General features: G+C 41.0%; 3 protein-coding genes across 3 annotated transcripts in view; 2 read left to right on the top strand and 1 right to left on the bottom strand.

Moving 5' to 3' along the window:
* Positions 1–24,114, bottom strand: part of SENP5 (SUMO specific peptidase 5) — a 150,836-nt gene that overhangs the window by 97,215 nt on the left and 29,507 nt on the right. The gene's annotated exons all lie outside the window — the stretch shown is intronic.
* On the top strand, positions 3,370–10,673 carry FETUB (fetuin B). The gene is made up of 7 exons (XM_048954475.1): positions 3,370–3,707; positions 5,738–5,848; positions 6,992–7,079; positions 7,579–7,745; positions 8,626–8,739; positions 9,617–9,706; positions 10,155–10,673. The coding sequence occupies exons 1-7, from the start codon at positions 3,486–3,488 to the stop codon at positions 10,566–10,568; spliced, it is 1,206 nt and encodes a 401-aa protein (XP_048810432.1). The 5' UTR covers positions 3,370–3,485; the 3' UTR covers positions 10,569–10,673.
* HRG (histidine rich glycoprotein) lies at positions 13,034–23,838 on the top strand. Its single transcript, XM_048954463.1, has 7 exons — positions 13,034–13,335; positions 16,450–16,557; positions 17,524–17,611; positions 18,124–18,290; positions 19,997–20,116; positions 21,096–21,182; positions 21,829–23,838. Exons 1-7 carry the CDS (start codon positions 13,132–13,134, stop codon positions 23,398–23,400), a joined length of 2,346 nt encoding a protein of 781 aa, XP_048810420.1. The 5' UTR covers positions 13,034–13,131; the 3' UTR covers positions 23,401–23,838.

Here is a 24,114-nt window from a genome sequence, read left to right as displayed (position 1 = left end):
GACTGACAATGCTTTTCAGCGTTTTCAAACACTGTTTTGCTGAAGCATATGTACTTCATGTGCTGCTTTGCCTGGACATGCACAGATTTCCCAGCTGTGTCCATGTTTCGAGGTCAGCTACTTGAACGGAGACATTTTTTCCTTTCCAGTGGGAGGAAGAGTACAAAGAACAGAGTCAGGGACATAACAATTCCTCATTATAAGAGGCACCAACACAGCCGGTACTAACTGGCACCCATCTCCATAGAAATGCCATGCACTCTAAGGATAAAGAAAATGAGTTATTATGCCTTAGCCGCAGGGGAAGCATTCCCAGGCACAAGGAACAATGTGAGCGCGTCCGCATTGCTGCTTCTGCTGTTCCTGTACTATGGCTACAGCAGTGTTTCTCAACACTCATCCCTTGTGTCCCTTTCCCCCAGGATACAGTCTGTACATTAGCCCTCACCCTGAGTTTGAAAAGCAAATGGTGACATTCGAGGTGACTCAGCCAACAGCCATGTGCCCTTTTGGTCCTGCTATCTGAATTTTCCATCTCTGCCACCAACCAAAGTCTTCTTAGAAGAGTTCCAGCCCCAGTGTTCTTGCAGGTCTTCCTGGATGTACGTATAATCCCACTCGCCTTTCTGCAGACATCCCCTGTGACAGATCCTGCTGACTTACTGAGGAAGATATTTGGAATGTCGCTGGGCTAATGACATGAGATTCTTTATACCACCAACAATCTACAAATTTAAAACAAAATATCTTTACAGTAGTGTTAAATAGAGACAATTTTGTGCATCCCTAGCACTCTTACTTCCTCACTCAATATAGATGCAAGGCTAAAGGTAAATGGTATCTTCCAACAGATAGCTGTGACCACAGAGCCTCCCATGACCGAAGATGAGGACCAGGGAAACGGTTACCCTGCTTCTGATACTCTTCCAAGGTGAAATAACGCAGGACTGCCTCTCGCTGGAGTGCTATTAACTTGTACTGGGATACTCTCCAGGTGATGGTAGTTGTCCCTTCTCCAGGCCTTCAGGACAACAGGTGAGCTGTGTGCAGCAGCTCGCAGTCCTCTCAAGCATGGAGCTCCCAGCAGGTTAGCCACATAGCACACCACTGTCATTTCAAACTAAATTCTCTCCAGGCTGAATTTTCCATGACCCTTTTTCATCTGTACTCAGCAAATCACTTGAGAATCAATAGTGGCCACAGTGCAGCCTCTTAGCTGGCAAATTAACCTCCAAATTCAGCAGTGAGCAGATAAGTCAAAGGAAATAATAAGCCTGCACAGCTGAGCATGTGCTGTGCAATATTAGGGGGCAGCCACCAAGTCAGTGAATGGGTTCCCCCCGAGTCACAGCCCTCAGTCACGTCAGGACTGTATTATTTAATGTTGCTGAAAAGGAATAAAAGCAGAGCACTGAGTAGTGCTAAAATAATTAAAATGGTGGCACTGCTGACCAATTTTCTTTGTTCCTCATGCCTCTAGACACAGGCTTATGATACTCCAGTGGCTTCCTTCAGTTTAAACTGGAGCAGGCTGTAGCAATGGTCAGAGGAAAGAAGCCAGGGAGCTAAATATTAAGTAGCAAGGACTCTTCTTGAGCCAATTTTCACCATACTGTGTAAGGAAGACAGTAACACTGAACAAGGCATAAAAGCAAAGTCTTAAATCATCTGGCTAAGGCACAGCTACAGGATGAACAGCTGCAGTTCACAGAGAACTGTCTGGACTAATTCTGGCAGGGCTATGCAGCTATGATGTGCACCGGCAACCAACAGGATGTACATTTTTCTTGATTCAAAGTACAAAAAGAATAATTTAAAGACAGATGAAAGAAAAAGAGTGAGAGATGGCACAAGGAGGAAAGCACTGGTTACATGAAATCAAATGGAAGTTCTTCCTCTTCCTCAAATTGAAGTTAACATTATACGCTCTCTAAAAAGTTTTGGGTTTTCATTCTGTTAGATTTTCCCCTTTGAGATGAGCATAACAGCCCCAGGTCTTTTTTTTTTTTTTTTAATTCCCCTCTCAGCATATAACTTCAGACAGTTCTCCATCTCTAAGCTTGGTTCTCAGGCAATAGAAATGCAGTAGTATCTTAAAATTTGTGTGTATTGGGGCAGGGAGTCCACGTGCAATTGTACTTGCCTCTGAACCCACAGGATTACAAAGACAGCCAGGCAGGAGCTGAAAGCAGCAGCTGGAAGTTAAGGTTAGAGGAGACAAAAAGAGAACAGCACCTGCTATTTAGTATCATTCAGTAATGTGGAAGGATGGCAAGTTCAGGAAGTGTTCTGCTCAAGGTGGCAGTAAGAACAAAGTCAGATGGCAGGAGAAAATGGAATGAAACAGGAAAGGTTCAGGGAAATCAGAGTTGTGGATCAAATATCTGGTATCAATAAATTGAGAGCTCCAGGCAACAAAAGATGAGTGGGCTGGAGTCAAGGCCTTGCAATGGAACAAATTCTGTAATGCAGTGTTCACCCAGTAATGTTTTAGCAGCCCTGCTTCATTTACTGTTTCCTCCAGCCTCTCAATGTGGCTCATTTTGGAGCACTCCACCAAAAGAAGTGAAGCCTTTGGGGCAAGAACAAATCTCAGCTTACCACATCTCTGCTACCATATGCAATTACAGCGATTGCTAAGTCCCAAACGAAGACAAGGGAAATTCCTGGTGAAAAGCAGACACCGTGATGAAACTGTTAAGTCTTTTTACATTACCTTGCTGTCACGTTGTATGTGCGTACAAAAATATGTAATGGCTTGAGCAGGCCACTTGTCCACAGGCCTCTTGCTTGGACATGGATTGCATTTCACTTGCTTGACCATGGCAACAGGTTAACAATAATTTGCAGGTATCCAAGTGAGTAGGAATACTCAGAGAATGAATCCAGACTGACCTTTCTGTTTCTGCAAAGCTCCAAGTTGACAGCATATAACTTAAAGAGTTAGTATATTTGTTTACAATTAGAATTCAACAAATAGAATTGCCAGGTGTGAAATCCATCAACCTCTTGACTCTTACCCCACTTCCACTCAAATCAGTGAGACCTCAGTCATTGTTTTACTTGAGAGAAAATCTGGATCACTGACACAACAGAGCTGGAGCCAGAGCTGTCCTGTATGCAGGTTTATTTAAGAACAGCTGGCTCCTTAAGAAAGCAGCTTTCTCTGTATATTCTTGTGCCTCGTGATGAGGTCAAAGTCATGCAATCTGCCCAACCACGTCTGAACTGAAGTTGTAAAGGCAGAAGGAAAAAGTGTTCTCTGGTCTCAGAGGAAGTCACAACGCTTACATAAAACCTTGTAATCATTGACTTAGTGTTTGCAATTGTAGCTATAGTTTAAAGGTGATGTGCAGTACGTAACAAAGAGAGGACACCAGTTTATAAAGACATGGTTCCATTACAAAGCCTGCTATTTCACACAGCTCTCAGCTCTTCTGTACCAACTTGCCATTCTGATCTGCTGCACTGCTTTTCTAAGCAGAATGCTTTTACTTCTTTCAGTGCTCTTTGGCACGCAGGCGCTTTGCTCCTGGGCTGCCTCTCCTCCTGCAGGAGAGCTGCCAAGTGTGCTGCTCTCCCCCACCTGCCATGACGCTGCAGTGGAGGAGGCTGCAGACCTGGCCCTCCGCCACATCAATGCTGACCGAACAGAGGGCTACATCCTCAGCCTCTATCGCATTCTCAGTGTCAGAGAACATCCTCAGGTAAGTTTACTGCTTGTTCTACATCCGTTTCTCTCACGAAGAGCCCTGTATCTATCACTATTCCCCACCAATGGTGATTTGAACTACAAAATATTCTGAGACAAATGTAAATCTACGTTCACAGGACTGCAGGGGCCATGTCACCTTTATGCACAGATGAATAGAAACAGTTTCATCACCACTGTGGGCAATTAGAGAGCAAAGCTCAGGCATGATTCTCTGCAGCCTGCCCCTGGAATAGCTCCAGGCATCAGTTCCAATTTGATATGAAACACTACTACTTGGATTTAATTTCATATTACACCTTCTCCCCACTGCCTTGAGCAGTTGGAGTGCAAGAGCTAATAAGTCACCACGCATTTTGCACAAAAGATGTGAGTGCTAACAGGTGGAAACACATCCAGCTTGGGACCAGGAAATTCCTTTACACATCTCCAAATGATGACTCATTCTCCAGAAGAAATCCAAAAACAGGTCAAGTGCAAAAATTACAGGGGACAACAGGGAATACGTATCCTCAAATGTTTTATTTCCCTGTGCATGCTTAATTTATTACTATTTTGTGTAACAACAGATGAAGCTACCGGCACTAGCAAGGAATAACCTTGAATGATTGCAGCAGGCCCAAATGCATAAAGCACTGGGTCAGCTCTTCTGAGAGCTGTTTCCACATAGGACACCTGTGGGTTGGCCCAGAACCCAGCGCCGCTCATGGAGCTGGTGCCAGTCCCGTCACCAAAGCTGGGTGCAGACATGCTCTAAACCACTCTGTCTCCTTGCTTCTCCCTTCACCCATGCAGAGTCCACCTCAGCACAAGGGGATTCTGAACCTTGCTTGGGATTTGGTCTGCCACTTAATTCCCTAGAATCTTAACTTATTCAATTAGGGCACAGTTTGTTCTTTGTTTCTTCAGAAGTTTAATTTACTGCTATTATTTTGTGTAAGCATCCAATGAGCTCATCCTACACATAAGGTGTTTTGAGACACTGTAATAACACACCAAGCAATCTGAGCCCTTTGTCACAATCTTGCTGCTGCTGGAATGGAGTACACAGTAGCAGTTGGCTATGTCAGGGATAATCATTGGCAGTAACGATATTATGCAACTTTCAATGCACCTCAACATTTTCAAGAAATATGTCTGTATATTTAATCAGCCCAAGTTCCTTCCCCCCACTTTTTTAGCCAGTACTTACGATAAAAACATTTTCAAAATGACTTCAAATTCTAATCTGCCCTTAAGCAACTTGTGGCTCAGTTTTGCTCTAATTGAAACTAATAAGCCATCTGCTATTAACTTACACGTAAGTAGGACAGAGCCTTCTTTCATACACGATACTCATGATTAACTTCAATAACAGCCACTTAACCAAAATGACAAATCATGCCAAAATATTTCATTCCTTCCCCTCGCACCAGAACATCCTGCCACAGACGCAATCAGTTCTGTGCTGCTGCCAAATCTCTTCTGGCTCCCAAGCTTCCCAGCACACGTGGCACAGCAGTACTAGCATCAGCAGCATTGAGGAGGGGATCTTTTTGTTGGAGCAGAAAAGCTACGAGCCTTTATTCAGTACCAAGCAGATATCAAAAGGCCTTGCATAGCGGTCTTTTTATGAAAATTAAAAGCAGCATAATGAAACCTTCAGAGATCTGCTGAGCTCTGAATAAACCCCAAATTATCCTTTCCCCAGAGGAGAATGATGCATACCGAAGCAGGTAGACAAAAAGATGTGTAGATTTTATAATCACCTCATAATAACCAGAGTAGTAGAGCTGATATTATACAAGAGAGACACAGGAAACAAGAAATACCGTGTCAAAATGGTACAGACATCGGCCCCAGACTTCTACAAGACCAATAAAGAAGCCCAATAAAGTGGTTTCTTTTCTCCATAAACCAGTGGAATCAATTCATTGGGTTTTACCTCCCTCTTCAATAAGACATAATCTCAGTCTAAATGTGCAGTTAACACACATGTAGGTTTTTTTATCTGTGTGATAAGACCCGTTCTTCTCTTGTGCTCAGGAGATCACTGGTTCTGTTTTCTATCTCATCTTGGACGTAGTGGATACCGAATGCCACGTACTCAGCAAACAGCTGTGGAAGAACTGCAGGGTCAGACCAGCTCATACAACTGTAAGGATTTTATTTTCATACTGAATCTCAGGTATGAGTGTTACTCAGGTACTACTAAAGACAGCAAAATCCCTATGCGTGCATTCTCAGCAGACAGCAGAGTCTTAGTTAAAAAAATCAAATCTCATTTTTGAGGTTCACAGATTTCCTCTGTAGTTTCTAGTCAGTTTATAGAAAGGTAAGGTTTATTCTATAAAATGAAAATTGAATGAAAAATTTTGATCACAACTAATAAGCAGATATAGCTAAACAGCTATGCTAGGGCACTATTTAGCCCTGTAAGAGTTTGTTTTAAAGACAGACTGTCAAGAAAGAATAAAAGAGATTTGCTTTTATATAACATGGAATTTTTAGTTTGCTTTAATTCCACTTTTATTTCAACAATTTTGAAAAAAATTGTGTTGGAAAGGGGAGAAAACAGAAAGCCCAGCAAGATAAGCTGCAAAGACAAAGTGATTTATGACTGTTATTACAAGTGACAAAAATTATTCCAAACAAGTGAAAAGCAACATTAAGGAATGGAGACTGGCTAGAAAGAAGCCCTGCATGTGAAAAAAGAACAGCTTCTATGAAGTCTAGAAACATTTGTCCTAGAGGTCCTGATTGTATTTAAGAAGCACACTGAGAACGTAAAGTTGACTTTCAAACACAAAGGTAAAACGAATATTAATAGGTCAGCATTTATATTCTGGCAAAAGTCAGTGTTTCTTGGTGTGCAAGGGTGCTATTACTGTACCACAAAACCCATTTAGGGTCATTCATATGACTCTCCTTCCTTGCTATGAGCAGAGCAGGGAGAAGAAAGCAGGGATACGAGGGACTGCAGGGTACAGGCTGGGTAAGGCGCTCTCTCACACATGGGCAGCTCTCAGCCCACAGAAGAGTGGCCCTCCATAGGCCATCCTGCAGACAAATAGTGCACAACAACTGACAGAACTGTCAGAACTGACACCAAGGGAATCTGAGTTTTTATTTCTAAAGGGATATTCAGAAGAGAAACGTGCTTCGGCCCCATTTCAGTATTAACACAGTTTTCTTCTTGAAAATTATTTCATGGCCGTGAGAAGAAAACTAACAGCACACCCTCTATCACTGCAAAGGCTGCTAAAGGTTAATTGTTTCTGCATGTTTACATTGTTTTAGGTTTATGGTCAATGCAAAGCAATTATCTACATTAATCAGCCAAGAAAAATTGCTCATCTGAATACTTATGAGTGCAATTTGCAGCCAGGTATGTCTTTATTTATTACACCCTCTTTTAAAAAGGACTGGGAAAGTAGCTTGCCATCTAGTATTTGCATTTTAGTTGTAATTATGGCAACACAGTGTCTCCATTAGCTTTCACCTGACCTATTTTTCTCAGGTCAGTGATCGTAAGGCCAGAGCAGTCCTGCAGCACAAAGCAATGCAGAGAATAGCTCTTTTCACATCTGGGAAACCCACGGCTCCTATTTGGGCTTTTATCCTGTGTCCCAAAGAGTATCTTTACGGGTTTGTGAAGGGCAAGTGAGAACAGCAGGCCCACTCTCAGCAGCCTGAGCTTTTTTCTGAAGTGTCTCTGAATCCAATGACACTTTCAAAAATGCAGAGTGAAACCATGACCATCTTGCTGCTCTGGAGTTAAGGAGGGTTGGGGGTACAGATGCGTTTGGAGTGACCTACACTGCCAGCACGTTCCTATGGTCCTGAGAATTCCTCTCTAACAGCATTGTTTTGTTTGAATAAAAAAGTTCCATCCAGATATATTTGGGAAGTATGTCCTGACTGCCCAGTTGATGACTGTCCAACTGAGCCCAAGTATTTGGAGACTGCTGTTAAAAGCCTGGCCAAATTCAATGAAAAGAGTGAACAAACTCATTATTTTTCTGTCCTCAACGTCACGAGAGCTTCAATGCAGGTAAGCCAAGGCTCATACGACTTGCTTTAGCTGTCAAGAAATATGATTTGTTACATCTTACAGCTTGTTTAGAAGCTGCATATGTATAGCACTGAGGTTACTTCCATGGAGAATTCTCCTGGGAAATAAGGATCTGCATTGATCCAAGATTTTGACTCCATCAGTTACAAAAAGAACTCTTTGTAAAACTGAAGATTGACATTCCAAAATCTAGGAAAGCTTCACTATGAGCTCTTCCTTCCATCATCACCGTATATTAATGGCTCCTACTAGAACACATTTAATAAAGCACAGTCATCCCTTCTTACACAGATCTAAATGACTTTAATCCTGGTTTAAAACTAATATTAGAATAATAGAGAATTAGTGATTTCCTGGCAAAATGCTGTTTATGAGAGTAATATCCAGTCTCTCTAAAATTCATTACACATAGAGAGCGGGGGGATTTTGCTCTTTGTTAAATAGTGCTACAATGCAATATTTAATCAAGTTTCCAACCCACAGGAAACCTGTGCTTTCAAAAAAATGGAAAAAATGATCCTCTTCATTAAAGTAGTGAATTGATCAGTGAGACAATGAGCAGACGTTGGATTTATAGTTCTACATGGATGCTAATCTATCAGGAAAAATAAAATTTGTTTGAACTACAGCTCATCCATGAGCTAACAGGACTGTGCATCTGTAAGAAGTGAAAATACAATCAGGCAATAAAGTAGCACAGGTAAAAATCACTTTCAGTAGCAATATCTAAATACTACCTGCTCTTTCCACACTTAAAAGGAGTTCTACAACAATTCTGAGGTCTGCAGGACTTTTTCTCCTCCTTGACAGCCACACATAGGCTGATTCTCACTGGGTCTCACTGGTCTGTTACTAACAGTGGGTCACTGGTCCGGCGCATTTTGTGGAGTTTGTGATTCAGGAGACATCCTGCCCCAGAAGGGAACCAGTTGCTGACATCTCCAAGTGCAAGCCTCTTTCACCTGAATTAGCTGTAAGTACAAGCAGATACTATGATTCCTCAGTGAATATTTGGCCTAATCCTTTAGTTCTCTGCAGACAAGAAGCAAAACCCAAGGAAGTCTTCCTATGGGTTGTAGCCCTGACTTGCATGTATACAGACTACTTTAAAATACAGGAAAAAATTCAGTAAAAGTTCCAAACTATTTCCTAGAAGTCTATGAGCAAAAGAAACCAAAACAAACAAAAGTAAGTCCAGAAAAAATGGGTAGCCATTGCTTTACAAAAGCAAAACATTTTTAAGGACTTTTTCCATATAAGCAGATACTGACAACAAATTGCAAACAGAGCACAAAGAATATACGCACACTACAATTAAATCAGTTGGGGAAAACATCCAAGGAAAAAAATATCAAAGGAAACCTAAAGATTAAATGAGCATGCTGCTGAGATGTTCCATTTCAAGTCTCGTCTTAACTGAGATCCAAGTCATACTATCTGCAGTCCAGTAAACACACAGTTGTTAGAAGCAACATCTTGTCATGGATTCTTTCATTAGTATGATGTGAATTTGTTTCTGTCTGAGAAACAACACTGTGCTCTATTACGCACCTCGCTTCCATAGGGATACTCTGCTGCAGCAGAACTTATGTGTGCTGTTGGAGACAGACCTTAACACAGCTTATTTTTGTGCTACCTAACCCTGCTTTGTAAACATAAAGCCTTTTTCAAAATGCTGCCTTCCTTTATAAGCTTGCCAATCCCAAAATACAAGTTTGCCCAAGCTGCTTATCCCTACAAATACATGTAGAAGCTGTAACAACTCAGCCTTTCATAATCACCAATTTTACACGATAAGAGCTAAGTATCAGCAGCGCTGTGAAAATAATACTTGCATTTTCTTCTTCCAGCAAACAGGTTTCTGCAAAGGCTCTGTGGTAAACAGTGACATGGAACGCAAGGAGACCGTCACAATATCCTGTGAAATCTACAGCCCACAGGTATTTCTTAATCTAATCTTAATATTGCAAGAGTAGCACTCCTTTATAAAAAAAGAATTGAACTCCTGAAAGCCCAACCATTTTCAAATTTTCTAATTCACAAAGATATGGACTTCAAGAAAGTGATAAGGCCAAATCAGGAAGAAATCTCTCTTGTGATAAAGCAGACTGTTGCTAGGTGGGTAAAAAGGCAAGAGAGTACAGCATCTATCACAGAGAAGTGCTCAAAATGATCTACAAAGAAATAATGATAAATAACAAAACGAAGTGTAGTTACCCAGGATTCGTGCACTGGCTTAAGAGGAAGTTCCATGTGTCTGACCCTCATGGTTCTGTTCTGCAGCTGGTCTTTGCAAATTGGGATTGCAGATAAAGGGTGATCTTCTTCACATAAGAAAAAAATTGTAACAGCTTCAATAAATGTGATATTTGTTGCCTTTTTTTTTAGAATCCTGCCACTGAAGAAGGAAAACTACAAACTAATCAGGGATCTGAAGAATCCAGTCAGAATCATCAACAAGCTTTCCCTGCAGAAACCAATCCTTTCTCCTTACATCTAGGAAAAACAATGGGCTGTGTCAAAATTCTCCCTCCTTCAACTGAGGACATCTCATTTCATAAAGTAAGGGAAAGTCAAAATGAGCAGGAAGATAGAAAACCAATTCCACCCAAGGCTACAGAATGTATGTCTACTCCACCGGCCCCCCATGGAGAAACGACCCATGTAGACAAACCAGCCACTGGACCAGTTATCCTCCCTTTCCCTACAGAACTTTCTCTATCAGACTCATGCCCAGGAGAAGCAAAGCAGAAAGATTCCATCCTACATCCTTTGCTTACTGGAAAGCCTGCCAAAGTCTAGTCAGCACCCAGTCACCCTAACTACCTGCAACAAAATAATAGCCACAGAGATAAAGTGGTCTTCCCATTTGTGCAACATCTCTAAACAAATAAACTGCTTATTAAAGCACTCGTCTTTTGAGTTCTGTTTCACAAAAACACAAGAACAGATCACAAAGAGAAATGTAAGTGGGTACTTCAGCTCTTAATTCTTAAATTCTTCCCATCAGAACAAGGAAGAAAGGTAACTGCAGAGAGCAAAAGCCCTCAGAGGGCTGTGGCAGCCTTGGCTGTGGCTGCTGTGCAGTGCTGTGTGGCACTCTCACCCCAAGCTCATCGAGGTGAAAGGGGTGCAGCCTCAGCTGTGCTGCTGCTGAGCTGGCCCTGAGCCCTGGCAGCCAAACTGCTGGGAGAGGGATGCTCTCAGGGCCCTTACTAAGCCATGCTCTGTGCCATGGTGCATAAATGGAGAAGAGGATGTCAATGCTGTTTAGCATTAAAAGCTAGTGGGTTTTCTTATTACTTTATGGGTCAACCTTATATAATTAACCTAAATAATATGACACTTATACGAATGTTATTTAATATTATATTACACTGTGCTTATATAGTATAACCTTATATAATTAAACCAACTTGTCATCTCCCTCAAAAATTGAGGACAAAACTCTATAGTGGGAACAGAACCTTACTTTTACTTCTGCGGTTAATTTTGCAGGAACTGTACATTTTATACTCTTTATTCACAGTGTTTCTGTTTCACCCATAAAAAATGCATAAGCCTCTGTCAAGAAAATGATCAGTGTCACCACGAACAGCAGAGAACAAAAAGAAAAATAACGAACAAACAATCTGCAAACAATGGATGACTAAGGGAATTATGTTATACATTACCTAATTTGATGGCTTTCTTCAGTACGACTGCCCATTTGAAAAATTAAACAGTGCTGTAAGTAATGAATGGGGCTGGGATATGAAACGCAGCACTGATGCGAATATTAGTTCTAACTGGGGAGAAGTGTTTCAGATGCCTTTGATTATTTACACAGCATTTATTTTACCTTTTTTTTTTTTTTTTTCCAGAAGAAATTGGGAATTATTATAATGAAACACCATAAAAAACTTCAACAAAAGAAATGTGAGACTGCATCACCAGAGTGTTTCTTCCAGCCCAGTATTCATGTCTCACTGTGGCAAAACAATTGTGGTTAGGAGAAGCATGTGGGCCTGCTTCATTTTTGCAATCCATCCCTTGTGCTTTTCTAATGTCCAGGATTATTGTACTGGGGATATTAAAGAGTGCGACTCTGCTCAGTCCTAGCATCCACTTTAAGACCTGTTGTCCGCAAACTTTTTAAACCATTTCTGACCTCACTGATAGTGTTCACCTCCACATCTCTCTGTGGCAACATGTACACTACTTTACAAACAGGTATACTACTTCTTCCCATTTTAAATCAATTCAGACTAGGGCCAAGTGTTCCTCACTCTCACACTGAAATGGACACAATGGGCTCATATGCTTTGGCTCTGCTTTGGCTCTGGGCATTTTTAAATGTGATTTCTCAGATGACAGACAAGCTAAAAGTCGGGTTTTTATTCAATAAAGATTAATTTAATGAGGGTTAAGAGTGATTACCCATAATATTTCTTAATGCTTCTTACAAAAATAAATACAATAAAGCCCTCAAAGTCAAACATGCAAACATTGGCAGCTGTGAAAGCTATGAACATTAGTATGCACTGCATTATTTTAATAAACACTAAAATACTATCAGGGCTGTTTTTTTTTTAAAGTCTTTTGAAACTACTGCAGACAAAGAGCACACAACTACCCCGACTGAGAGCACGAAGGTAGGTTTATGTCCTTCCATGCCACGACTTGATTACGCTGGTATTAAGCCAATCAATCCTATTCTGTGTGCCATTCTGAAAACAGGTGAAGCTGATAGAAGTCTGCTCTGAATTCTCCCATCTGCAAGAATGGCAGGTACTTGCACAGAAGCCACGGACCACCAGCTTGCAAGGGTACCATGAGCTACATCTCTTCTCCTGATCTGAGTGACATTCTTGCTCATTCTTGCTCTCATCATTAAGGAGCTGTAATCACACAGACGAAGCCATAATACAACCACAAAGGTTCCTTATGTTTTCATTTCAACAATTTTTATTGCAAACAGGAAACCAAGATTGCATAGATTGCATAATACCTGCAAACAAACTCACACTTCTTAATGCCAGGCTCACCAGCATAGTGTAGGAGGCTAAATATTTTTCATAGTAAAACACTATTGCACAATGCCTGCTTAAAGAACCACAAACACAGCCCCTTTGATGGTGGTCCAAAGACTATTTAAGGGCTCACTTTCTTCAAAATCTGTTCAAATCACAGTGTAATCATTTACTTCCAGTTTGCAAACATTAATCCAGGGCCAAGGTAATGGTCCTGTGACACAACACCTAAATTTATATAAAACCGTGACTTTTTAGCATTCATTTAAAGCTTCTGTGGGCCGCTTTGATTCAAAAGCAGAATACTGGCTTTCTCAGAGCATGAGCAGAAGTGACTTAACACCACAAACAAAATGCTGCGTGTAACTTCAGCTCTTTTTCTAGCACTTCTGCATTGTTGCAATGCCCAAACCAAAACCAGCCAGGTTGCTGCACCTACAGACTGTGAGGCCATTCAGACAGAAGCAGGAATGGCGCTGGATCTGGTGAACAGACATCGCCAGGACGGCTACGTGTTCGGCCTGTTCCGTGTTGCTGATGCACACAGACTACACACGGTAAGTGTTGATTTAATAGCTGATCTATACAAGACCATGATGATAAAATAATGAGCCAGTTCATTGAAAGCCGCTGATGATTGTTTTTAACAGAGCAATGCTGATAAGATTTAATGAATCAGATCTGATTTACGTCATCACAGCATTCACTTGTGCATGATTGACTGTATGTTCCAGGGATGCTGAATGCCTTCTATTTTCTTGGCCGACTGGATGGTAGCATGAGAGATGCTCTGAATAGCTTTGTGAAGTACTAGAAATTAATCTGCCTGGGCTGTTGTCAGGTCTCAAATAACATTCATAATTTATACTCAGAGGGTTTCTTTAATATGCTAAAGTCTAGCATTAATTAGATCAAGGTATAGTTCAAGATAGGTATTTCATTATTATCTTAATCACAAATCTCTGTGTAACTGGAGAGAAAGAGGAAAGGTTGAGGAAGCTAGAGATGAAAATACCAGCCTGCAAAAAAGGGAAAGGGCTCGACGTTGAGCTGTTTCATAGGTACATAGGAGGACCATTTCCCATTTCATAGGTTTCTCCATATTTCTCTCTCTTTTTCCTAGAGACTATATTCACGAGCCTTTCTCAATGAATGCCTTCCTAGAGGCCAAAGCAAATTAACAGCTGTAGCCAACAGAACACAAAATTCATTTACTTTAACTTCTAGATGACAGAGACCAAGGACACTCAGTATTACCTATGAACTTGGCTACCTTTCAGCTGCTCGCTTAGTAAATGAAAATCTGCACATCCGCATTGCTGAGGAGATGTATTACGCATCTCAGTATTGCAACTGAAAAAAAAGCAAACTGTTTTTTGATGGAGATGCTTAAAACTGCCCCTTCCTTAAGACAAGAAAAAACTCAAAAAGAAACCCAAAGTCCAGATTACTACAGATCTCCAGGTAGGCTTCCAGAATATCAAGAGAACATCTTGTTTTTCAAAGAAATGGATGCAGGGAGTGATATTATTATATTATTATTAAGTCTTCAGCATAGAGACTTAAGCCCTCAAGTCTCCTGCCCTTGAAGAATGTTCCTGCTTTGCTTTGTAAATTTTAATAAATTCATCATTAGTAAATTGCTGTAAATAAATTTTGCTGTCTTTGCACTTCACAGCATCAACAGCCATGCAGAGTCTATAAGAACTGATCTAACCTACTGCTAAAGCATTAATCCCACGAGGGCTCTGTGCCTTCTTAGAACAAAAGCTAATGGGAGTGGTTTCTTCCATGCTGAGCAAAACGTAATGGTGGCAGCCCTGACAAGGCAACACTGAAAAACTAACAAACAAAAAACCGGAATGTTATTCAGTGGATAATCTATTTTTCCATGCAATAGTGTGCATCAAAACTATGACATCAATCCCCTGAAGAAACTTAAGCTGACAAATTCTTAGCAGTTGTGCCTCTGCTAAGTTTACATGGGAGTTGTAGTGCCATAAGATACTTCATGTACCTCACCATAACAGTTCTGGGCTTGTACAGAGCTGCTGAACAGAGCAACTTCCTTCTGCGTGTTAGGATGCAGACACCTAATTAAACCCAAACTCTGCTTTAGGATTTATAGAATCTAAATGCATCCTACTGAAGAAAATAAATATTTGCCAGGGATAAATTGCCTTCTTTAGCATTTCACAAGTGTTGATGACACAGTAAATGCATTGAATCGCTTCACTCCTAGTGAATGGTACATTTTACAAAAGACCATCTTACCATCCCATTCAGTGCAATTCCATGAACACAAATGAGAGAAAAATAGTCTTTGTCACTGTATTTGTTCCCTTCTCTGTCTGCATTTTACTAATATGATGACTAGCAGCCTGAATTTATAACAAAAATTATAAAGTACAATAAAAATGCTAACTATCTCCAAGCGGAGAATAATCGTGTGCATGATGGGCAGAATGGCTGCCAGGATGGCTATATTCTTTTCCTGATTCTGACACAGAATAATGCATGTCTTTGTCCAGATCACCTCGCCTGTTGTTTTAAAAGACAGACAATGCTGAGACACAGACACTGCAAAACTACTGGGCAACACCACACTGGGGGCACTCACTAACAAAACATTACAGCAGACTGTGGTAATTCTTTCCTGAGGTCTTGCCTGTTTGGAAACACTCTGACAAAGGAATCTGAATGGATGAAGTTTCCTAAAACCTGAAGACACATTCAATCACAGCAAAGGGGCTTTGCATCAATTTATCCAAATGATAAAACGAAATGTTTTCATTCCTAATGTCCATACAGGGGTTGCACGAAGTTTAAGTAATGCATTCCAAATGTGAATTGAGATTCATTACCCTACAGAAAAATAAAATACTGTTTCTGTGAACCACAGATAATTCTGAACACCACTTTCCATTACAATGGCAGTCATATTCAAATTATGATTCCCCATCCCATTTGTTCTGGAAACAGAACATACTAGAAGAATTTCAGAGTTAAGGCTTCTAAATGTATTGGGATTACAGTTTTATTGCATCACCCCCCAAATAAACAGGGTAGGAAGCAAAGTTCTGAAACAGCATCTGGTCACTAAGGTCATTTGAAACGGATGAATTTGGAAAAGCTGTCAGCAGGTTTGCTAATAGACCAGGGTGTTTAATGTGAAAATCAGGAGGGAATGACAACTTTTCAACATTACCATTTTCTTTATGTGACAGATGCTGGGTTAACAACAGACTCTTCTCACAGGTTCTCAACAGAAGTTGAGAGGCAACAGCCATATGCTGCAGGAAAGGAAATTCTGTCTAGGTGTAAGGCCACAAATGTTACAGTGAGTGACTAAGTGCTGGAGCTGCTCAAAGAAGTTGCAGTATCTGTCTTGGTTGTGTATACAACTCAGCTGGACAAGGCTGATCTAATTTTCATCTAACTTAAAACCTAGCTTTGCCTTGACCAACCGACTGCACAAGATGACGTTGAAAGCTCCCTTCCAGCCTAAACCCTTCCATGATACTATGCTTGTCAACCCAGAAGAGCCTTACTAGGGAACTGGTGAAGCTACAAGAACGATTAAACGTATCTACTTCTAAAATAAAATTCTTTCAGACCAAGTTTCTCAAAAACAATCTTTTTTTTTTTTTTAACTCATACTTTTCTTCCAGGAAAATTCATCAGTCCTTTACTTAACTTTGGATGTGCTGGAAACTGAATGCTCTGTGTTATCTGGAAGACCCTGGGAGACTTGTGAATATGGTGATCTCTATTCCATGGTAAGTGATAGCATCCAGGCAGAATCATATGTCAATAAACACATAATTTGATTGCCTAGGAATTCCTGTGCACTCTAAGCAAAGGCTAGGTTTTAATATGGCTCGCTATAAAAATAACATTGATTGGTTTCTAGAGTTGCTAAGCATCAGCTAAAGGTTTAGGAAAGGGTTATCAAATAAGCACAGCTTCATTAAGCTAGTTATCTCAAAAGACATTTTCCACTTTTCCACTGCTTTTAACAGAACTGATGTTTTGTGAATAAATTGCTACCAACTAAAGGGCACTAGAAATGATTTCTTTTAACTCACGTTCCTGGTATATCAGCCAGAAAGGCCAGTGTTATATTCTGTCAGTTTTAGAGCATGGCTGAGTTAGTGGTATGACAGTGTAAAACACTGTTAGCGTCACTACACATACGATATGTTGCAGTATTTGTCCTTATTTGTTGCAGTACAATGATGCAGTGTGGAATGAGAATACCTGTGCAAAACTTTATTTAAATAGGAGAGCAGTGATTCTCTGCCACACAGGACAAAGCAGGGAGGCCATGGGCAGAGAGAAAGAAAAGGTTAAGATGGATAAAATGAATGTGAGAAAAGGTCCATCCACACTTTGATAAAGACTGATATAACCTTTGAGTATCTCTTGCATCCTAGCCTCCCCTGCTAGTTAGCAGTATCTCACGGTAAATAAGCACTACAATGACTGAGAACACTGTGTTAGTTTTCCATTGCCTCCTCAGTCTACAAACTGAAAATTAAACAAAGGCTTTTGTAGAAGGAGATCCCATCTTATCTGAACACAGATTTTGAGTGGTACTAGAACAAACATTCTGTTAATGACCACATCTGTTATCCTTCCAAATACTGAACATTAAAAGGAGGCACAATGTCTATGATCAACTACATCTCATTAAATCCAGTGAAAATAACCTGATAGTCATATATTCTCTTTTTTTCCTCCAGGACTTTGGGCAATGTAAGATTATCACATATACAAGCCCGATGCTGAAGAAACCTAAATTATATGGATATAATTGTACATTAAGTCCAGGTAAAACAGCCACTCTTGTAAGCTAACACATACCTCAAACCTCAAACCAGTCCTAGTATGAAGTACAAGTCTGTGCACTGCTATTGGATGGTAACCATGACAGATTGACTTATCTGCTTACCATTCCTACTTTTGATAATTCAAATGGTACGTTAAGAATGACTAATAAAATTAAGAGTACCCTACTCCTCTAAGATAGGCTTTATTGATATCAAATATCACTTCTCCAGTCCACCAAAGCAAGATAATGAGTATCAGGAAAAAAAAACCCAAACTCTGAAAGAATGCCCATTGGAGTCGGTTAGATTCCAAAGTTAAGCTAGAAGTTTTTTAAGAATATTCATTTTCACATGACAGTACAGACCTGTATTTGCAGAGAGACATTTCACTTCAAGGAAGCATTTGGTATTTCAGCTTCTTCATATGAGTTCACATTAAAATTGCATACACAGATATTATTCTCAAGAGTATTAATATCCATTGCAATATTAGTAACCGCTCTGTTTTCACAGTTCCTCCCGATTTAATAGAGTGCAAAGACTGTCCTGTAAAAGTTGAAGTCTTAGAAGTCACTGAGGAACATAAAGATCTTGCTGCAAAGCTCCTGGAAAAATTCAACCGTGAGGGTAACCACACAAACTACTTCAAAGTCAACAAAGTTGAGAAGATTCTAAAGGCGGTAAGTGGCATTTGGTCCTAGAACTACTAACAAGAAATGACAGCATTCTGGGAGCAGACCCAAAACCACGGGCCCTGAAATCAAATCCTTCTAGGATCAGAAATACTATGTGTAACCTCTCAATATAAATCACCTGCTTAAAATTGAAGGTTCTACTTCTGCAAAGCCTTATCAATTCTAGGCACATGAAAGCAAAAGGATTTCTTATCTGCTTAATGCTACGGCATTCAGAATGTCAGCCTCCTTTGTGTGGATATTTTTATTTTGTATGCCTATTTTCCTACCGTATTATACAATATAAGAGTTTATTTCCCACCAGCCATAGTTTGTCGAGATGTACAGCTGTGCCTTATCACAGTCATACATCCTGTCAAATTAAGCCAGATAACTTTTTACTCTTAGAATATTTAGCACATGAGCCTGCAAGCAGACTCAGCATCATTTTGGCTGCTGTAGAACAAAGCAGCACTCTGAGAGCTCTGAAGAACAGGAGGTAAATTTGTATTGTAAATTCATTGTACCTCTTGAGGAGCTACTGTCTTAGCTAAATGATTTCTCCATCTCTAAGTGATGTCAACATGAAGACAACATTATCCTTTAGGTGACTAGAAGCATAATTCTCGCATCACCACAATTTCTTGTTGTTAGATCTGGAGATTTTTACTTAAAAAGCACAGGATCATTCTGCCAATACATGTTCCAGTTCAGGACACCTCTGCAAAGACCTCTTCCATAACACATTTTGCTCCTGAAATCCATCTAAATTACAGCATGCCAACCCCCCTCTCCGTAGCTTGCAATACTGCTCAGAAATTTAGCATGCTTTATATTGTAGTTCCATGTAGGACTTCTGCCCAGTCAGCCCACAGCTGATTTCAAATTACCTGGATTCAAGGATTTCTCCCTAAAACTTTTTTTTTCTTTATCTTCACACTTCTCCATGTTCAGCTACAGTGAGAATTCAGAATTCACCACACCAGGAGGGGAGTAAACTCTTCAAAAGGGCTGACAATAGCAGGACTAGGGGAAATGGATCCAAATTGAAGGAGAGAAGATTTAGGTTGGATGTTAGGGGGAAGTTCTTTACTAGGAGAGTGGTTAGGCCCTGGAACGGGCTGCCCAGGGAGGTTGTGGATGCCCCGTCCTTGGACGTGTTTAAGGCCAGGTTGGACGGGGTCCTGGGCAACCTGATCTGAATATGTATGTTTGGTGGCCCTGCTAGGCAAGGGGGTTGGAACTACATGATCCTTGGGGTCCCTTCCAACCCGGGTGATTCTGTGATTCTGTGATTTCAACAGACTGCATAAAACTTAGAAACTATCAAGTTTCGTTAGAACACATCCTGCAGATTGTGTGCAACTGCTTCAAAAAGCTCAGTTAAACCAGTGAAACTTATGGGCACATGTGCTACAGACACCTACAACAGACCTGAAATAAACTATTACAGTCAAAAATTAAAGCAACTATTTATGAAACTCATAAAGGAGAGAGGAACAAAGGCAGAAATTATCTAATCCACTTTTCCTGCTGAATACAGAGCCATGTGCAAACTTCTGAAGAGCACAGATAGTGTATGAATGATATGAGATGTTGATAACAGCATGAAGCATGGCTGCTTTTAAAATTACAGCTTTTTTGTTGTTGTTTCCTTTTTGTTTATTTAAATACGCCCAGTCGGCACCTCTTAGTTGACCTGTCTTTTCCAGACTGCCTCCCGTGAAGCTCACATTCTAGGATTCTCCATAAAAGAGACCAAATGTTCCAGAGGAGAACAGCAACAAGCAGATGAGCCACTGGAATGTGAATTTCTGGATGACTGGCACGCTGTAAGTAGAGCCTAGGAATAAGAAGTGATGGCACCAGGATGATCTTTCCACAGTGATTCCAAGTGTTTCTTAGGAGCATGCACCCAAACCCAAAATGCAGAACCCAGCATGTCAAAGTTCAGATCCTACTATGTTTCCTCTACAAGGAGCCAGTCTAAACTATCAAACGTATATATAACAGAAGTCTGGCATACTTCAGATCTAGAGCTCAATTCTTCTGTTTGGATCTGGCTTTCTCATTCAAATTGTGGCCATTCCCTAGTAAATTTTCCATGCTATTTTCATAAAAACAATTACAATAACATGAATCATGGATTTTCAGTGAAATACATATCCTGTGTCATATCAGTGAGTCAGGGGTTATTTTTTGCTCTCTGCTACAGGGGAAAAGAGGGTTGAATAATTCAGGTATATCTACAGAGAGCTATCACAGTACTAGACAGCAGACAAAAGTCCCTGCAAACAGGACACTAAGGGAAGTAATGTTAAAGATTACTACAAATTACTTCTCAAAAATATAAATGGAAAAAATCTCTGATTTGAGATTCATCTCAAAAGCAGTCTCACAACAAGTTCAGAGGACTTCAAGCAAAATTTCAGAATAGCCTAAACTGAACAGACATTTGGCAAGCAAAGACAGAAAAATACGTGTAAAAATCAGTCAATATAGGCATTGGTAGATTACCAACTTTTACAGACACCAAAAGTGAAGTAAGATGGAGAGCAATAGCTCTCTAGATGTGTATGAAGAAATGGTTTTCATAGTCAAGAATACTCAAAATGAAATATATTTTATTCATTATTTAGAGGGCAAGAATGATTGGCCAGAAAGCTCAGGTTCAAATTATATAAACGCAGTTAGGTATCCAAAGAGATGGCCTAACTTTTAAATGCTGACTTTTCAGTGGCTTCTATTATCTCCATCACAAGAACCCAGATGTGCATTGTTGAGTTTTTGGGTTTTGTTTTGTTTGTTTAGCACACAGGATTCTGCAAGGCAAGAACTGTTAGTGATCCAGAGGAACCCAATGGAATAGAAATAAACTGTGAACTCTATCATCCCTGGGTAGGTACTCAATTATTGCAATGTCTCTGGCTATGCAGGTTACTGCAGTTTCAGTCCACTCTCACAGAAGAAACACAGAAGAAAGGTTATTTAGTACTCCCTGGCTGTGATCCTGTATGTGAGAACAGACTGGCTTTTGACTACTAAGATAGTCAGAGGATTAATTGGAATTGTGCTATCCCCACTGCCTCCTTCAAAGGTGTCTCCACTCTGCTTAATCACACTGCTCAGTTAAAGTGAGTAGAGATTGGCAAACAAGTTCAAAGATAATTTTAGAAAGCAAGGAGAGGGAAGATGATCTGTATCATGTTTGGAATTCCATTTCATATTACAACAATGATTCCAGGGTGGTTTTCATTTCGCTTTGATCCATTACAAATCGTGCTCAGTTGGTTACATCATTTCATTTTATCACAGTGCAGTACTTTCAGATGCTTTTTGGTAATTTGACATTTTATCACCTACTCCTTCCCTTCTATCTTGAAAAGAATAGTTGTTGGTTTTTTTTTTTCCTTTACAAACCACTGGAGCCATAAATGCAAACCCATTAACTCCCACCTTTCTCTGTCACCATTTTCTTCTGTTTGTTCTATTAACATATAACTTAATATGTCTTGCTCTGGTGTTTTGGTTTTTTTATAAACAGCAACGTTATTATGGACAAAGATGCAGATCTCCAGCTCCAGGTTGGCCACACAAGCATCCCCATCATCACAGACATCGTCACAGGCATAGAGGTCCACCGACCTTTCAGTTCAAACCTGAAGACTCTGAGCATAACCATGGTTTCAACAAAGATCATCAAGGCAGCCACGAAGAAGCTCCTCCTCCCTGCCATGGTAGACATCACCACCCTCCCCCTCCACACCACGGTCTGGCTCCTTCCCAGGAGGAACCAGAGCACCCCTCTTCCACTCCTCTCTATGACAAACAACACAGTCCTCCTCTTATTCAAGAGAAATCTGATTTTCGCCCTTTTACTCCTCCTCCCTATGATGAGCAAAATAGCCCTCCTCCTCCTCCCCATCATGGGCCACACTGCCCTCCTCCTCATGGACATCATCACCCACACCATCCTCCTCATCATGGGCCACATTGCCCTCCTCCTCATGGACATCACCACCCACACCATCCTCCCCATCATGGGCCACGCTGTCCTCCTCCTCACAGACATCACCATCCACCTCCTCCTCCCCAGGAGGAACCAGAAAGCCCCTCTTCTGGTCCTCTTATTCAAGAGAAATCTGATTTTCCCCCTTCTACTCCTCCCTATGATGAAGAACATAGTCCTCCCCCTCCTCCCCATCATGGACCACACTGCCCTCCTCCTCATGGACATCATCACCCACCTCCTCCTCCCCATCATGGGCCACACTGCCCTCCTCCTCATGGACATCACCACCCACCTCCTCCTCCCCATCATGGGCCACACTGCCCTCCTCCTCATGGACATCACCACCCACCTCCTCCTCCCCATCATGGGCCACACTGCCCTCCTCCTCATGGACATCACCACCCACCTCCTCCTCCCCAGGAGGAACCAGAAAACCCCTCTTCTGGTCCTCTTATTCAAGAGAAATCTGATTTTCGCCCTTTTACTCCTCCTCCCTATGATGAGCAAAATAGCCCTCCTCCTCCTCCCCATCATGGGCCACACTGCCCTCCTCCTCATGGACATCATCACCCACACCATCCTCCCCATCATGGGCCACACTGCCCTCCTCCTCATGGACATCACCACCCACCTCCTCCTCCTCATCATGGGCCACACTGCCCTCCTCCTCATGGACATCACCACCCACCTCCTCCTCCCCATCATGGGCCACACTGCCCTCCTCCTCCCCCTCCCCCTCCCGGACACCATCCTTACCTCTATCATCACTATCACAAGCATCATTGCAACAAGACACGCACATCTGGAAGCTACTTTCCATTCCAAGTAACTGGATCTGTCTATCGCATTCCAGTTCTAAATATGCAAGATTCTCTCACACCTCCCAGTGCAAAATTTCCTGAGTTATCACTTCTTGGCCCTCAAAGTGCTGGCACTGATGAAGATACTCCCTTCACTGACTCAAGTCAAAGGGAGATGCCAGAAGCTCCACATTTTCCAGATCACCCTTCACAATCAAAGTCATGCCCAGGAAAACCTAAACTTGATCTTCCAAAGATTTTGCCTTTACTTCCACATAAGTCCATGGCAGAAAGTCTTGAATGACCCCTGAGAAAGATATTCCTGACTTGAGGGTTGCAGGGCATATGACCAATGCACAGTGAATGATAAAAGCATATGGTAGAGGGGGAAAAGCATACAATTTCCAGGGAGGAGAAACACCGACATTACTGATTAAGGCGAGCATTCCAGATTGTTTCTTGATCCCAGCTATCTCAGACTCCACTATAACTGAAAGAAAGATTCAAAAGTTTGAGTCTCTCAAATAATGTGACTGGGTAGAAATCTCAATCAGTTCAACTGAAAAGGAAAATTCCCCAACAGTGAAAACTACAAATCTTCATTTTCTCATAGTTCTTAACTGTAATGCACTTCTCTGAGCAACTATAATCATCTTCCTTAAAAAAAAAAAGATCCATGGCACTACATTGCACTTCATAAAAATCCAAAGAAAATAAAATCATGTAATCATTTCTTTCTTGACACAGTTGCTGAAGTTTTGTCTTTTCTTACTACAGATGTTTAGCAGCACATTCAATACCCATGAGGCATCCTCTAACATAAACTGATTTATAGTGGCTGGGTTACCAGGTTATCTAGAAAAGGGCTGAGTATAGTTAATGAGCTGTGTTGTAACACAACAGGGTGGCCTGTACAGGTGCTTCCATTGCTACAGATGCTGGTGCAGATACATAAAAAATACTGCATTCAAGTACAGCCCTTTTCTAATAGTTCATAACTGCTCCCAGGGGAGGGAAA

This window comes from Lagopus muta, chromosome 9, assembly GCF_023343835.1.
Source record: "Lagopus muta isolate bLagMut1 chromosome 9, bLagMut1 primary, whole genome shotgun sequence".
Taxonomy (NCBI): domain Eukaryota; kingdom Metazoa; phylum Chordata; class Aves; order Galliformes; family Phasianidae; genus Lagopus; species Lagopus muta.
Note: the sequence above shows the minus strand (reverse complement) of the source record. Positions and strands in the feature narration are given on the sequence as shown.

Bases quoted from the DNA above. Each gene is read 5' to 3' on its own strand.
- HRG (XM_048954463.1), top strand. From the start codon at position 13,132: ATGCTGCGTGTAACTTCAGCTCTTTTTCTAGCACTTCTGCATTGTTGC. The intron at 16,558-17,523 runs GTAAGTGATAGC...TTTTTCCTCCAG, and splicing joins ATGGTGATCTCTATTCCATG to GACTTTGGGCAATGTAAGAT. The intron at 17,612-18,123 runs GTAAAACAGCCA...CTGTTTTCACAG, and splicing joins TAATTGTACATTAAGTCCAG to TTCCTCCCGATTTAATAGAG.
- FETUB (XM_048954475.1), top strand. From the start codon at position 3,486: ATGCTTTTACTTCTTTCAGTGCTCTTTGGCACGCAGGCGCTTTGCTCC. The intron at 7,080-7,578 runs GTATGTCTTTAT...TGAATAAAAAAG, and splicing joins TGAGTGCAATTTGCAGCCAG to TTCCATCCAGATATATTTGG. The intron at 8,740-9,616 runs GTAAGTACAAGC...TTCTTCTTCCAG, and splicing joins CTCTTTCACCTGAATTAGCT to CAAACAGGTTTCTGCAAAGG.